General features: G+C 42.7%; 1 protein-coding gene across 2 annotated transcripts in view; it reads right to left on the reverse strand.

Moving 5' to 3' along the window:
* Nucleotides 1-17,970, reverse strand: part of C9 (complement C9) — a 196,807-nt gene that overhangs the window by 26,789 nt on the left and 152,048 nt on the right. For both annotated transcript variants that reach the window (XM_069221359.1, XM_069221361.1), the window contains 2 exons: nt 10,689-10,867; nt 3,084-3,312 (listed from right to left, as the gene is read on the reverse strand). In XM_069221359.1, coding sequence (XP_069077460.1) covers nt 3,084-3,312; nt 10,689-10,867 — 408 coding nt within the window. The remainder of the gene's footprint in view (nt 1-3,083; nt 3,313-10,688; nt 10,868-17,970) is intronic.

Raw genomic sequence — 17,970 nt, forward strand, 5'->3', positions numbered from 1 at the left:
TGGTCATTAGAGCGCTTATGTTACTTAATCGGCCGCACTCCAGGCACCAGGCATCTATCGTACTGTGGGCCCTTTTTAATGCTTTTATGACGTTGCTGCTTCACTGCCTCTTTGCTGCTTTACTCCTTTACTTCTGCTGCATCAAGACCCCTTCTTAATCCTCAGGTGCACTATGGTGATTTAGTGCATGGTGTTGCACTCTGATCACATGGGTTATGGGGATTTTGTGGGGCTTCCTGGATGCAAATGACAATTGGTGAGGGGGGGGGAGCTCACCCCCGGGCCACAAGCCGCGCCCATTTCTGGAAGAGGCATCTGCATTTTGAATAAATGCATATGTCGCAAGTCTGACAAAGGAGAAACTTCCATAAATAAACAAGTCAGCTTTCAACTGAGTAAACTGCATGTCAATCAAAATGAGTTTTCCCTAAAATGTATCACAAAGGAAGAAAGACCAGAAAATACTAGGTCCACCTTTGAGAAAAGGAAAAAATGAAAGTGATGGCAGTCAAAAAAATTAAAAACAGAAATGGGTACTGTACAAAAATGTATTCATATTTAGGGTAGGCGACGTCCCCACCTCAATGAATAATTACACTAGCTTTTCAGGATAAGCCCTCAACATCACTAGATGAACTTGAATTCAACCCTCTAGTTTCTATGGTACAGAGTAGACAGGCTTAACTAGGGGCAATGTAAAGTATTTATGCACTACCAAAATAGTGATAAAATCAAAACACCCCATAACAATAATCCTGAACAAATTTTTGAAAAATGAATAAATGTAATAAACAAAATGACACCAAAACAACACAAATTCAACAGGATCGGGAGATATACATTTTTAAATTTTTTAGTAAAGATAGTGCCATAGTAGTGCTAAACACCAATGACAAATCTATAGAAAAAGTAGACTAAGACGAAGATACAACTTCAGGTCAATCGCAATGGAGCTCGGGTCAGGTACACCAAGTGGACTGGTCTTGGTAATAGTCTGGAAGTCAAAAATTCCAAAACAGCTTCTAAGTCCCACCACAGGAATGGACGTTCTTGTAGAAGCTTCAGCAACCAGACAGGTGTCGGATTCCTTTTAAGGGTGCAAACGTTTTACATGTGCCTCAGCCAGTTCTTTCTGGAAGGATTTTACACTGTTGTGTCAAAAGAAATGATAGCAACTCCCACTCTGAATGTGCAGCTGAGCTCAGGGAGTCATTCCTGTCCATTCAGGTTGGCCTTTTGCTCAAAGTGGTTTATTGTGTAGCTCCTGGAAGGAATTTTACACCTCATTAAGGTCAAGCACTTGACTGACAGCTACTTGAGAGCTAACGTAGATTCACCTCCAGCAGACTCAGGGAGGTAAAAGGTGACTTTCTAACAATTACTGTTCCTTAATTATAAATCTGACTTTGCCATTGAATTGTATTTTAATTAACCATTGAAGATAGTGGTTTAAATATTTTTCTAGCAGGTCCCAAACTCGAGAGATCAATATTATTGTGTTAATGTTAATCTGCACTATGGTTTTCTGTATATGACAGCCACAGTGAAAATTGCTTTTGGGACCTTGTCACTTTAGGGACACAGTGATATTCATTTTTACATCTCCCACTCATAAGTACCATTCATCCTACATTGTCGGCAATAAGACCTATATAGGGGGGACATGTTCATTTTTAAAATGGATGTTTTTGACTGTCTAAAAGGGATATCTACACTGCAGCCTGAAGTTATGTTTTGCAGGCCCACTCCCTCGCACTGCAGTCCACAGAAGGCATGTCTGCTATGCATAAGATGACACATGTGATTACTATAATGAAACAACTCAGACTAAGCACAGAAGACTGAGCCCTCATTGCTTAAGACATCTTAGAAAGAGCAATAAGTGGAAGCATTAACGACATCAACACCCCTGGCAAGGATTGGCTTCCCATTCTTCTCCATAAAATGTGTGAAGGTATGGAAGCACAAGCAGAAATATTAAGTAGGTTACCAGATAAATAATACAAAAAACAAACTAGGATTTCTCTTGTTGTGAAAACTACCCCTCCACCTTGATAATCAATATAACAGTAAAAATCCTGGCTAAGATAATGCGTAACAGTCTCAAAATTGTGGTGACCATTTTAATATACATAGCATAAGTCATGATATTGTAGAGGGGCTCTTTATAAGATCACATATGAGTACCTCTGCATATACTATGGATCATATGAACTTACTATATGTAATAGACTCACTCACTGAGTGGCCCTCACAGCACAGAGGTAATTTATCTTAAGGAAGCTCATGGAGAGTGTTGAAAGTACCCTTTGCTGAATGTACATATATATGAGTAGGACCACATGAGTTATATAAAAGAGGTGTACCTAGTTACTCTACTTATAGCTGTTACATTTCAAAATTGGGTGTTAAGGTCCCCCCCCCCAGAAAACAACAGCATTTTGGAAAATTAATACAAATGGGGTAGTTCCAAAACTCAGAGTCCTTGTCTCCATGTGGCACATAGGGCCTAATTACGAGGCTGACGGTGTCGCGGTGGCGGTCAGCGCTGCCTCTGCTGTGGCGGTCTGACCGCCTCATTAAGACTCTGGCGGTCAGGCTGCCAGGGTTCCGTCATCTCCGCTGAGATCAGTGATCCCGACGGGTTGACGGCGCGTGGACGTCGTAATCCGCAATGGCCATAGATGCATGCAGCGCTGCCCTGCTGATTACAACCTCGTTCTCCGCCAGACTTTTCATGGCAGTTTCACCACCATGAAAAGGCTGGTGGAGAACATGTGCAGGGGGCCATGCAGACAGTGAACCTTGCAAGGGTGCTGGTGCACCGTGCAGGCAACAGCATTGCCACAGGCTCAATTTCGAGCCAGTGACAATGCTGCTGCCTGTGTCCCGCTAGGCTGACGGGAGGAAACCTGTCAGCCTAGTGGGAAACACCTAATAGATCTGGCAGGGTGGTCACCACTATGGCAGCGGCCACCCTGTCTGGAGTTTGGCAAACAGGCTTTCCCATCCACCAAACTCCAAATGGGGCCCATAGTCTTTACCAATGCAATAACAACAAATGCATGTCAATATTTACTTACTGCCTAATTGTTCTGATTTGAGGGTCTGGCAGGCGATGCCTTCAAAATATGGTGAGCATTCGCAAAGGCATTCACCATCCACTTGAAGCACTGTCCCGCCATTCTGGCATGGCTGGCACCTGCATTCACTGTATTCATCAAGGTAATTCACAATGGATCTTTCCAAGTTCTTTTTCTTTTCATATGCATTTTCCATTTTCACAGGAACAAGGTTGTATATTGGAGTGGGCTGCAATCCAAGAAATCCATAAAATTCATTTAATTAGTTATATAGGATGCATATTGAAAACAACATTTAATTTAATATGACTTTGTAACCTGCACACCATGCCATAAAGATTTCAGATAGCATACATTTCTGAACAAGGACATGGGGAGAGGAGGTTGAAATGTTACAGAGACAAATTACTATGGCCTGATTTCGATTTTGGAGGATGGGTTACTCCTTCACAAAGGTGTAGAACATCCCATCCACCGAAAAATAAATCCCATAGGATTTATATTTCGGCAGACGGGATATCTGTCACCATTGTCACAGAGTAACCTGTCTGCCGAAATCTAAATCAGGCCCTATATCATCGTAGAAAAAAGGATGGCAATTCAAAAGGTTCAAGGCATATTTTAGAAGACTGAAATAATGGGAAAATATTTACAAGCCCCTAGCACCACCGGAGCATCACTTTTTTTGATGCTCTGGTGGCGCAGTGTGCCGGCCCATTTGTACAAGGCCATCCAAAGCCACCTTGCATGGCTTTTCATGGCCTTGTAAATATGGCCCCTTTTCACGCATTACTCTGCGTGAAAGAAGCATTCCATGAGTGTTGAGGGTGTTCCCACGCAATACCCATGGAATCTGATGCATTCCTCGATTTACAAGGCTGGGAATGCCTCAGACTTCTATGTTACCTCAGGGGTTGTGTAATGTTGGCACAACGAGGAGTGCCTCAGACTTCTATGTCACCTCAGGGGTTGTGTAATGTTGGCACAAAGAAGCGAAATGTCTCCTTATTTTTTTCATCTTTCTATGCATGCTGCATTCCGCAGCACACATAGAAGGAGGAAAACAGCATTAATGATTGTTTATGTGCAGGAAGGTGTACCTTCCTGCACATAAACAATCAACCCTGCAATGCAGGCACCCTTGCACCATCTTGCAAGGGTACCTGCATTGGCGCTAGGTTGTCAATTGTGCGACAGTGGTGAGGAAAGTACAGGGATGCAGCATACTGCTGTAAATACGATGCATCCCTGCACTTTCATAATGGCACGTCATTATTTTGTAAATATGTCCCTTGGTTCTCAGTTTAGGGGTTGGGAGGTGAAACCCTTCTCAAGCAAGAACCACACTCCTTGTCAGGATGAAGTTGCACACAGTCCCTAAAATAAGCTGTGCTCAAAGATCGGGTAACTTGGCACAGAGCAGTCAGGCTTAAATCAGGGACAGTATTTGCGTAACACTTCAAAAGGCAATAAAAAGAAAACACACCGCAAAAGAGATTCCACACCAGATTAACAAAATAGAATAATCTTTTACAAATAAAACAAGACTAAAAAGCCAAAAATGCAATCAGTAGAACAGTAGATATGCAGTTTTAAGGAGTTAGGTAAAAATAGCTCCAAAAAGCATGAAGCAGCTACTCTGGATATCTTGTTGTGCTAGAAAGGACCAATGGCACAAGTTCATGTTGACTGTAATGGAGGGAGGACCAGCTACTGGAACCTAGTTAGGACCTCTGAACAACAGTACCTTAAGTCCTGGTTGTGAAACGTGTGAGGTGCGTGTCGAGGATGAAATGGCGAGGCCACTTCCAAGGGTCCAGGACTGGGTTGGCAAGGTAGGACTCACAGATGGCAGATTCCCAGTGCTCAGTTCAAGGTTGCTGGAGACTTCTGTTGCTGAGGCTGTAGCCAGGAGGTCAGCCAACAGATGCTGGTCCAGCCCTTCTCACCCAGGGACGAGGCAGTAGGTCAGCACAGCAGGGCAGTAGTCCTTCAGAGCTGCAGCTCAGCTGAGTGCCAGTCCTTTCAGAAGCATATCAGTCCTCAACCCTGGTAGCGTTCATAGGTCCAGGTGTGTATTAAAGAGTTGGTATCTGAGGTACAATATTTATACCAGGTGCCCCCTGTGAAGTGGGAGTGAGAGAAGCTTCTAGATGTTTCCATTTGAATTGCACAGGTTTCCTGCCTTCCCTGCCCTTGCTCCATACTAACTAAAGGGGGTATGCAGCTCTTTGTGTGGAGGAAGGACACAGCCTATTCAATCGTAAGAAGGGCTGCACCCAGCTCACCCTCCCAACCTGCCAGTGATGGCCCATCCAGGCACACCTAAGTCCTCTATTATGTGTGGCTGTCTAGGAGGAATACACAAACTCCAACTGTCAGATACACCCAGTCATGTGACCAAGCAACAGGCTGGCAGGCACTTAATGGCTGAGGAAGGAAAATGCCACAAAAAAGGATTTTTTTACAATTCCAAAGACACCAAATATGAACTCCTTACCTTTTCCCAATTTGGGGTTACAGCTTATTAATGTCTCATGCAAAAAAAAAACATACTGTTAGGTGGTTCAGGGATCATGCGTGTCTGGCGGAAGGTGCCATCCTGTAGTCAAACATTTATCAAGGACTGACTACCACTGCTGGGACCTACAGCCGTCTCTCAGGTAATGGGTTACTTTTACATGAGAAGTCTCAGTTTCAGGTGAGAGCTTTAGGCCTCATACATGTGCATGGAATGCATGAATAGGTAGGCAGGGATATACAGTCAGCCCTGATGAAGGCCCCAAACCCGGGTGGGCTCTTAGCAAGGGCCCCAAGCATGTTGGCAAAAACCAGAGGCAACTGAGACACTAATGCTCAATTAAACCCTGCACTTGTTTTCATTTATTTTCGTTGTACCCTACTAATAAAAAGGAATTCTTTTGGGATATACTATAATGCATTTTTAGCATTTTCACCTTGCAGGTTCCCTGCTTTATCCAGACAAATACTTTGTATAAAAACTCCCAATTCTGCTTGAGTCTGCCTTAGTGGCCCCATTCTACTAGGGAGTAGATAGGCACTGATGATGAAGCATGCTTCTATTTAGTGGGTGAGGCATCTACTCCAAAATCTTTGGATGTTTTAGTGGGACTTTAAAGTTGTTTTTCTATTTTCTTTTGTTCTTCTTTGCCTAGTAGCCCTCTTGTGTATAAAATATTTTCTGGGAGAATGTAACCAGGACTTTGTGCAAACATGAAGTGACAACTGCTATCACCTCCATGAACACCTGAGGGGCACTGGTGAGGCAAACTGAAAATGCTTGTGGCCACCTTGAACTGCAGGTAGCACCTACAGGCATGCAGGATGGGAATATGGAAATCCTGCAGGTCCAACGTTACCATGCAGCCTTATGGATGCAGTGCAGAAACAACATGGGCTAGTGTGAGAGTCTTACATTTGTCCTTCCACAGGACGAAATTTAGAGGTTGAGGGAGATCTAAAATAGGGTTGAGGCCTCCTCCCTTTTATGGCACTTAGAAACAATGGGAGTAAATCCCAGTTTCCACCTTCGGTGACAGGAACCAGCTTTTAGGCACCTTTCTCCACAACATCTCGAACTTCCACTAGAAAAATGGAAAATAGTCCTCTGAAAGCAGCAAGATGGAAAGCAATGGTAGGGTGTAGCCTTGTTGGACTATCTGTTGAATGTTATGGCTAGCTACTTGAGGAGAAAATTACTGATCCTGCCTCCTACCATGTGGTATTGTGCTGTTAAGAACAAACTAAAGTGGCTTGGAGGCTGTTGCCTGAAATGCTGAGGACTGGAAAGTCCTCTGACCCTTTGGGTCTGGGCGCTGTCTGTCTGATCCCCGACTCTGAACTCAAAAGGACTTGGGTGCATGTTAATGGGCTGGTGGGCGTTGAAACTGTTTGAAGATGAAGTTCTAGCATTGCCTCAATAAGGGTGGCACTGTCCTTTAAGGGAGCCTAATGCTACCTTGTAGCACTGTTCCTGTCAGTCTGACCTGCAGGAATACTCAAATGCAATTTTCCTGTCGGTCAGATCGGCAGGAAAATTGTAATACGGCAGGGGTGATGCCACCGCCATGGCAGTGGTGTCCTCCACTTGGCTTTGGCAAGCGAGTGGTGGGACTGCCAAATATGAAATGAGGCACAGAGTCTTGCAAGTGTTGAAAGGGCAAGGGGGTTCACAGTAACTCTAATCTCTTTAGAGTGCTCGAAGGTGGAGTCATACTCGCCAAAGAGGTGAGACTCGTCACAAAACTGATCCATGATCGATGTCTGAACATCACCCATAAAGTAGGTGGACCTCATCTATGAGAGTGTGCAGGAGCACCATACTAATGCCAACTGCCGTGCCTAAACAGTTAGTTGTGTCAAGGGTTTGACCAGATAACATACTTGGCCACATCCTGGCCATCTTGAAGGATCCGTGCCAAATTGGAGCAAATTCTTCTTGGAATGCTGGTAAGGGCTCAGCAAATGTCCCATAACGCGAGGAACTACCTTCTCAGCACACAGCTGTCACTGACTGATCTGAGGGAGAGGCTACTTATTGGAACAAAATATCCTCCTCCCAAATGCCTCAATTCTTTTAATGCCCTGTCTGGTGTGGGGAGGGTTTAGTAGAAAAATATTTGTGGTGAGTGGAAGCATGTACTTCCAGGCTCTTTGGAGTAGAATGGCAGTAAAGGTTCAGATGACGATTGTCTGGGTTGTAACACATCAGTGAGGACACTGCTGTTTAATTCAAAGTAAGCCAGCTGCAGGTGTAAGACTTCAGCGGCCTGTCTAATGATCATAGCAAATTAATCAGACTCTTATGTAGAATGACCAGAGGGAGAAACCTGCCATGTGCCAAGGGAAGGATCTAGCCCAATGGCCTCTTCTAGGTCCAGTTAAAAATTGTCATTATCACAGTGAGGAGAATGTATCCTCAATATCACCACCATCACCAAAATCTGGTTGGCTTCGGTCAAAGTATAATCTGAACAGTTGTTTGAGCACTGGGACATGGCTCCTAGGCCATATCAGAGTCAGACAGTATGGGGGCTGAACGTGTAGGAACAAAACTAGAATGCAGCTCTGGCTGAGGTTGGATGGATTCAGTTCCGATTCAAATAGGACAATGAGATTGACCTCCTTCTCTAGCATTGGCAAAATTGTGTTGACAAAACAGAAATTGGCATGCATCTTGGTGCCAGGTGTGAAGCTGGCTTCGGAGGTGGATCTGAGCCCGGAGTATGATAAGGAAGCACAAATGACACCGAGGGTGGGCCTCCTGGCGGTAATTCTACGGGAGGCCTCCACAGATCCTTGGGGGCCCAAAGTGCACAAGAGGAAGCCAAAAAGGCTGCAGAAGATGTGTATCATGGCTTCCTTAAATGCCTCAGTCTGCTGCTAAAGGATCCTGGAATTTGAGGTGCATCAGAATCAGCTGCAGAATCGGCTCTTCAATAGGGGACTGGCGATGAGAACATAGGGCAACGTTATGCCCATCCAAACTCTTAGAGGGAGAGTGATGAGGATGGAACAATGACTGCTTGGACTTCTTGTACTTCTTTTTTTATGTTGACTTATATGCGACTCCAGCTGACACTTTTGGGCTAGGTGGATTTGACATACAGCAGCATGATACCACCTCCTGCCACTCAGGGCCTGTGCTGAAAAGTATTCCAGATCCAGTCTGGTACCAGAGATATTCTAAAGGTGAGGACTCTGAGGTTAGAAGTATCCATCAGAATTTCAGTTATTAATTAACACTGCTTTTAATGCTAAATAATAATAATAATATAATAATAATAACAACTAATCATTAATACTGTAACAACTTTGATAATCAACTCTTCTGTCAGCAATCATGCACAGTGAGAATGCACATATTGATTTCCACTTGGATGTTGCCTGTCTGTATTTACACAGCATAACTTCCAATATCCAAAAATGTAAAAAAGGTTTTCTTGTTTAAGTGAAAAATGACATTTGCTTAAAATTTTTACTTGGATTTCTCATTCGAGTTGGTGCTTGCTACTGAAAAATAACACAAAGGCATTGTCTTCTCGCCCCAGTTTTACTCTGGACCATCTCTCTACCACATATTTCATATTCATATTAGTTCCTGATTCTATCTCACCCTCTTGTTTACAGTGAAAACTCAATCCCATAATGTAACAAAAAAGTCTAATAGATGCAGCCATGTGAAATAACCTAAATTTGACCCTTTTGCAAATGTTCTTTCCCTCTTCCTATCTACAAATACTCTTTCGAAGTCTGCTCCTCACTGCACAGCTTGGTCACTTGACATATCACAAGTAAAGTAGTTCTTAGTAAAATATGTCAGGTATGTCTTTTCACAAAACCATAATGTCAATAAATACCCTAATAGGAAAGGCATCTTGAATGGCATAAATACAAACTCTGGGTTGAGGGATTAATTTATGGTAAGGGTGAGGACAAATGTTCAGACCTTCTGGGTGATCAAATTATCAAAGGACATGGATCTGAAAAACCTAGACCTTCATGAAGGAAAAGTGAGGGCCACAAGGTAGATGCTACATCTCTGCAGACTGTCTGGTGGGAGACAACAAAAATGGAGTGATTGATGTCATCTTTTATCTTGAATGATGAAAACATGTATCAGCTGAAGTTGTAGGCTGAACACTGATCATCTGATTAATTTACGAGTAAAGGTGCAGGTTTGCCATGGGCAGGTTAATGTCCAATTTGTGTGTTTCATAAAAGGTAGACAGTGAATGATAGATTTCTGTATCACAGTCTTTGGCCTTCTCTGAGAAGATGAGAAGAAGTTACTGGGCATGGACTGAGGTGAATGTGTCTGAGCAGATTATTTTAGATCTGCTTAGTGAATGTTTCTCTAAGAGTACAGCGTGCTTACCCCGGAGTGGTCAAACTGGGATGCTGGTCCCACACGTTTTATTTCTAGTTTCCATGGAATGAAGCAACTATATATTTTCCTGCTTTCATCTTGGAGTTAGATATGGAGAAGTTGGGTCTTCCCACCATAAACGGCAGGTACATTGGGAACTACAGAGTGACCAATAAGTGGGTTTTTCTCACCTCCTGAAAGTCCTTGGAATAAGTAGTCAAGTCAAATGTTGTCATTTCTTGCAAAAATCCTTAAGGTGGCATAGCAGGATTTTCTCCTCATGAATTGAGAGACGCCTTTTCAAGGCTTGTTCTTAGATCCAGTGACTCAGGATGGATTTGTAAATACTGAGGTTATATTCTGATAGGCAGGTGTACTAAAACAATTGTATTTGTCTTTAAAGAGTACACGCTCTCGCTATCACTTTGGTACAATATGTCTATAAGAGTGTCTGTGGTTGAAGATGCACTGTACCATAATGTAAACAAGGCCTATGGACATTTCTGACATGAGCACTAAAACAGCCATAATGAGTGAGGCACTCAGCCAGTGCACCTGCTGCACTGTTGATAACTATGCTTCTGGAGAGAGTTTCGAATGGTAGTGATAAAATCCCTGCAAGATTTAAAAACAAATTGCTGAACACTCACTAGACCAGTAAAACCTGCCGACATTTTAAACTTGCCTCTTGTTAACAGGACTGCTATCCTCCTTACCTTTAGTTTTATCACCACAGGGGCATCCACCAGGGAAGATGCCCAGGCTACATAGTCATCAACATCAATCGTGCTGTGGTCAGATGCCAGTTTTTCGTTCAATTTGGCAGCAAAGCCAATGCTTCCTCCCTTAACAAATGGGATGATTTTTTTAATAACTCCAGAACTTCCTGGGTCAACTGAAAAAAAAGAAGTAAGCCAATCGGTTAATAATGTTTATAGCTTATTTCCCTGTAACCTGATAGATGTTAGGGTGCACAATGCTGTTTACCTTATGGAGTGATTGTTAGGTATGTTCCTTTAGCCTGGTTTAAGGTATTCAGTGTCGAGGATATGACAGAGAGAGGGTCCTATCTTGATGTTAGTTGTCACTAAACTCCTGCAGCCCCTAAACAAAAGGTTACCTCAGAGGCCTCAGTTACCTACAGGCGCGCAGCATGGGGGAGGTTACACGCGATCACGGAGAGCTGACAATAATACCTCCTTGGTCGAGGGTAGCACGATCCTTGGGAGCTTTATCTCGAATTTGGGATGGGCGACTGATTGACCAACTGACTTTGACAAATGGTCTCCAACTTGTAAGTGACACTCCAGCACTTCATGATTATATATATATAATTTTTTCGAATAGGAGAAGTAGTTTTCCGGGTCCTGACGAAGCATCATGGGATCATTTTTTGACCAAAATAAGACGCGAAACATGTTGACCATAAATAGACAGGATTAGGAGTACTACCCTTCCTTCTTTATAGAGTACAGCGGGACATTATTCCCGCCAAGACTCTGAATGTTTTTAATCTTGGCCTGAACCTTTCCTCTGATTCATTAAAATGATGTTTTAGGCTCAGATCCAATTTTATTTTATTCTCACTCTCCTTCACTTACACATCCTTACTTATCTTTTTAGTCAGTTTTCATTCCAGACCTCCACCTGGCAAATTGCCTTCGGTTGAGTACCAACCCTATCTGTGGGTGGCCCGCCAGACATTGCAGCACCGGTCTGACGAGGAGATAGCCCAATGATGAAACATGTCACCCTAATGGGTGTTTGACGGCTCTCCTGATACTTTCTGTATCTCTGTCTTCACTCGCCCTCGCTTTCCTATATATTAAATAGGTTGGTTGTTGTTTGGAACAGTGTACCTTTCTTTATAATACCTCAGAGGAAAGCCTGTGTGGGAACTATTTGCTAAGGGCTTAATTTGGAGGAAGCTCTGAATACAGAGTAGAATTCACCACGTCAATATATTTTTACATAAGGATATTACTTTTGAGGAACCTCAGGTGGTAAATTCTATATTTATTTTCCTTCAAGTATTGTATAATATTCAGTTCTCATCAAATAATAAATAGGGCCCCCTAGTTCTAACAGGGAAATTACTCTGCCGAGTGAAGGCACAATCGAATACATGTGTTAATCAGCACCCTAGATGACCTTCACTACTCTTATGACAAATATACCTGATAAATGTGTAACACAGCATGGATATGCTGGCGGCGAAAGAATAAAGGAAAAAGTGCTGTGTTATGTATTCAAGATTGCAGCAACCGAAATCAGGCCACTCACATATACATACATATATAACAAGTCGCTGCTCGCCCTGCTGTAAAGGGGCAGGCAGTGCATGGCGAGCAGGAGTGGGTGGGGGACACAAAGCACAACATTAGTTTTTTTTTTTTTTAAGTGCAAAACTTACCTTACTACAATGTACCACACTTTGCTGCTCCGCTCTTCTGGCTCCACTTGCAGGCACAGGATCCCAGCATGTCCGGTGGCCAATCCTAATGCTGCTTTCATGCTGCTGGCAGCATGAAATCAGCGTTAGGATTGGCTGGAGCGCCATGGTTTGGCACTCTGAGGAACACTCGGAGCGTATGCCTGCTGTCTCCAAACCAGCAACAAAGTGCCAGGCTGGAGAGGGCTCTGTGCACATACATACAAGCTGAGGGGAGGGCTGTGAACCCCTACCTTTCCTTGTCATGCCCCATGGCCCTGCCCCTTTTACGATAAAACAATAATAATCATAGTTTATTATCATTTTATTGTAAAAGGTTTGCAGCTCCTGCTGCTAGCGGGGGGTGTAAATGGGGTGATGCTCCTCCACCATAGTGGATGAGCCATCACTGTATAAAACCAATGTCTTAACCAATTTTGTCTTTTAAAATAAACATCTGAATACCTTCACTTTAATTAGTGTTTTCAGTGCTCTTTTCTTCATTTATTTTGCAAATGGGTGTGGCCCTGAGAACTTCACAAAGGGGAGGCAGCCGTCTCCAGTTTCGATTGTACTACTGAATATCAACCACCAGAATATTGTGGTACAAGAAGATCGAGGACAGAATATTGAGGGACAAAATATCAAATGGAAAGTACAAGAAAGAGAAGTATAGATTTTTTATTCCATATCTATGTACCTGGAAGCTATATGTCCTGAGTAAGTACATATATGTTGGGTTAGCTATAGAACATCAAGACTTGCTTACCTGTTGATGTTATTTTTGCTATTTTGTCCTTAATATTCTATCCCATTGATATTCTAGGATCAATATTTATGGTACACACCTTCTATCTACACTGCCCACTCTTTTTTCATATTAATTTGGCAGTGTTTGATGAAGCACCTTCATAGTTCCTTTAATTTTTAGGTAATTGTGATGAGTGTACTATCGCATCTCAGGGCAATGTCCATACTAGAATTTCATTCTTTTAATTTGTGGTTTCTTAAGCTCAGATTTACTAACACTGCACTAGTTGTGTGTCAGCAGAAATTGTAAAACTGGAATTTACTTTGAAATGGAAAGCAGCCCTAGAGTAACGTAAATTAGCACTATGTGCTACTTTGTGCTACTTCGCATGAAGGGGTGTTCCATTGTGTGTGGGGGGAGGGAGTGGTTCTTTCCATGCAACCACCTATAAACCCTACCAACTCAAAATGATACACACGGCTTTGCACCAATAATTTATACCTTCCATAGGAATGTCTAACATTGAAAAAATTGTTTTCTTTTCTTCAAATATTTCCAACTTTGCACGTGTGCTGTACTGTACAACACACATACAACACGGAAAAGCTTAAACTGTGCCTAGCAATAATAGTTTGCACTTGATGGGTACCCTTGCAGTACACAACCTATGCTAATTATTATGCACACATCCTGTGGTGCAAGGATGTGTTCATGGTGCAAGGCAGCCTAAAGTGCAGCACCACAGGGGGATAGAGAAACCGCAGCATATCTTAGTTAATATGGCACTGTTATGGTCGCTCTCTCAAACACAACACAGTAATGCAGCTTTGGTTGCTGAGCTGAGTTGTGTGGAAAAGCATGTACATTTGGCCCATATTCTGAAATAGGACATGCACACTTGCACAGCAAATATTATTTAATCACAGATTAATTACTTATTTGTGGCAGAATACAAAATTCAATCATTCAGTTGGATTAATCTTGTTGTACCAAGGAGCCACTGTCTTAAAGGTGTATCCGAAGAGACCTACTGCTTCCACTTGATGCTCCCACGTGAACATTGTCAACAAAACATTAGTGATTCAATTGTTATGCTGCAGATATTTAGATTTTATTACATTCACACACACGCACACGCACACACACACACATCAACAAAATACAAATAGTGCCTTGTTATGAAACATATGCTTTAGTGCAGAAATTGGCCAAAATTAATTTATGGCATTTTTTCAGTGTTTAACATAAGCACATGTGCAAAGGGGTACTGCTGATAGCACATGCACAATGACATCTCACTGTGCCATACATGTCACATAGAGAGAGGTACTTTCATTAACCCAATCTTTATTCATCAAATGTATCTAACGTTTGGTTAGTTTACTTCCAGGGAAAGCTTGCTTCTGACCACGCTGTTGTGAGCTAGCAATTATCTGAATTCCTTCTTTTATCCCTTTCACATCCAGTTGGAATCCTGAAGCAAACAGTGTCCAGTATCAACAAAGAAAGGAAGGTTGTCCACAAGGTCTTGTTCCCCTGCTAATAATTTACAAACACCTGGCAGCCTGTTTGATATGTGCATTAATGTGAAAGGAACAAAAATGGTGTTGGACAGAGCTGCTGCAAATTTGCACCATGGTCAAATATAATTCCGAAGTTTGTATTACCTTTCTGAAAGTACTGTCGTGTAGCGGATGTAAGAAGGACACAACAAGTAGAATCAGTGGGCACTGCTTTATTACTTATGCAGCATACAATAAATCTCTCTATTTCACTCCTCTGCTATTCTCCTAGTGATCCCTACCTTTCGGAACCAGCCTTTTCAACTTATCACCTCCGGCTGTGACTGTGATGACACAGCCAGCCAGAGGCAGGGTCAGAGTCCTATAGAGCCTGACTCAACACTTCCCCCAGTTCAAACATAGCACTAATGTTCTTAATATATCAGATGTCTCCAATAAGTCTGTGAGGTCTGTTAACAACTCTGCCAGACCAGGTGGTCATCACTGGGAACATCAGCTCAGTGCTCCTGGAGTCATTCAGGACAGTCGCAGGTACTTCAGAACTAATGGCCTTCGTAGAAGTGTCATCACGGTCGTGACTGTGCTCTGTGGTCTTGAAGAGTAAGGTGTTTCTGGTGATGGATTTTCTAGGGTGAAACACAGGGACCATGCTCCCTTTAACTGCTGTGACTTGAAATGGGTGAGTGCTGAAAGGAATGTCTGCTTTCTTCTGTTGCTTCTGCTTGACCATTACCCAGTCAACTGGCTCAAAGAGTGTTTCTTGTGCTCGTCCTCTGCCATCAGCATAAGTCTTCATCTTCCTTTTCTTCTGTTGGTCAATTATATTGACCATGTCAAGATTCATGTGTCGCTCTTGACTCCAATGAGGTAATTTGATGCCAACCGATCTGCCAAACATTGGTGTGGCCAAACTTTCTCCAGTTGTTGAGTGCGGCGTAGTCCTGTGAGCCCTCAGAACCTGACGTAGAGCTTCTTCAAGCGCAAGTCCCTTTTCAGTGGCCCTTTGCACAGTTCGCTTAAGGGTCCTCCTGAGCCGTTCTACTATGCGATTGGGTTGGGGTCAACGTGGGATTAATCATTGGTGTTCAATGTCAAGCCCTTTCAGAACGATACCCCTCGTGAATGGCAGCCCATTGTCGTATTTCAAAACTAGAGGTGATTCCCAGGTTGCGAAGACATCATTCAGAACTTTTTGAACCTTGCACTAGTGGAAGAGTCTATGATGTATATAGAGACTCCCTGAAATACTAAATGGTTCCTGGGGCAGGGGAAAAAACAATGTATAACACAAAATGTTTTATATAAAGAAGTGGATTCAATTACCAGTTAACATTATTACAAAGAAGTGGATTCCGTTATTGATTTTAGGAGAAATAGAGACATTGACAATTATGAAACCATAGACGCCAAAGTAAAACAATATTTGAAAACAGCAGGAACTACCAAATATACAGTTATTGGTTCTACATTATAATTTTGTTTTAGGAAATGGAGACATAAACTGGACATTTGATTATTCACTGTCAGTATTGAAACATTGATGCAGTATAATCTTGGATTTGTTCTATCATAGGTCAAATGACCTTGTAAATAAGGGGATAGGTTGGTCATCTATAATAAGTGGCTGAGGTGTGTTTAGGATGCTCATGAAGAGGTATTAATGGTAGAGAATGGGATTGTTGTTTCTAGAGTTCAATAGAGTTTTTGTATAGAGCTTTTTGATATTATGCTATGCATATTAGATGGTATGTGAAGAAAAATAAAGACAAGTTGAGAATTATACTTATTTTATGTGAGCCTTGAATATTGTGAAAAAAGGTAGTGGAAGAGACCATCTTTACTAGCAGGAGCCGAGAGTATTCATTCGTGACTAACAGGAGATACTTATCAGACTCTAGTGGGCCAAAGAAATCAAGCGCTACTCTCTCCTACACACCTTCTGGCATCTCTGACATTTCTAATGGGGCTTGATTGGAGCACCTCAGATGCAGAGATGGCATTTCCAGAGCTCCGTTTCCACCATAAGGTTTAGCCCATGGAACCACGGTCTGTCTCAGAGTGCTCTCTTTGTTGCAACTGTCCCTTGATGTCCTTCATGGGCTACATCCCCCGCTGTTTGTGGAGTGTCTTGGGATAACTATGCATGACCCTCACAATGAGCCCATCATGAATGACCATTAATTGTTTTTCGATATTGTAGAGTGCCTTGACCTCCTCAGTCTCATTACTCCACTCCTCGCTGTGTTTCCACTTATTTTGTTTAATGAGCTGCCTGACTAGAGTTAGAGTGCTATTTCTTTTATTGGCTTCTGCTATACAAGAAATTGAGAGCACCGGAGGAATGCTTGTATTGACTATAAACTGGATGTATTCCCCAGCCACTGATAAGTGTCTTTTTGGTGGATTTTGTGGTTGTCTTGAGAAGTAGTTGGCTGGATTGTGCTCCTTGCCAGGCTTGTGAACAATGATGTAGTCGTACTTTTGGAGGTGTATTCCCCACCGTTTAATTTGAGGGGGCATTTTGCCAGGACAGCCAGGCTGGCCAGATGATCATTTATGATGGTGAATCTATGGCAATGTAGAAAAACCTGGAAGTGTTCACAGGCCCATACCACAGCAAAAATCTCCTTCTTGGGTTGAGAGTAAACCATTTCAGTATCCAAGAGACTTTGACTGGCATAGGCGACTATGTGTCGCTGCTCCTCTGTGGTCCCAGAGTGTTGGGCCAGAATAGCACTGAGACCTACTAGACTGGCATCAACAGTCACTTCAGTGTACAGCTTAGGGCTAAAATAAGCGATGACTGTAGCCTCTGCAAGAGCAGTTTTCATCCGTTGGAAACTGTGCTCACAGTCCTGTGACCACTGGAAAGTTATTCCTTGCCTTGTGAGGTGTCAAAGAGGTGCATTGATTGTGAAATAGTGCTGAATACATCTGGCACAGTAACTTGCCATGCCCAAAAAGGAGTGAAGCATGTCACTTGGTGGACTGGTAGACGTGAGAGCAGCTACTTTTCTTGGGTCAGGTGTCATGCCCTCCTCTGAGAACACATGTCAAAAGATATTTAAGTTGTTTTTTTGAAATTCATATTTGCCAGACTTGAAAATGAGCCCAGCTTCACAGAATAAATAACAAACTCTATCAAGTGCAGCATCACGATTCTCAAGTCCCAGTCTGTGCCTTTCCTCCAATGTTTGCAGGCACACACAGCCATTGTCTTCAGTATGCAGATGACACATAACTATTTGATCACACTGAGGTGGGACTGCGGCATTCATTGGAGAATCTTTGGC

The sequence above is a fragment of the Pleurodeles waltl genome, chromosome 1_1, assembly GCF_031143425.1.
Source record: "Pleurodeles waltl isolate 20211129_DDA chromosome 1_1, aPleWal1.hap1.20221129, whole genome shotgun sequence".
NCBI lineage: Eukaryota > Metazoa > Chordata > Amphibia > Caudata > Salamandridae > Pleurodeles > Pleurodeles waltl.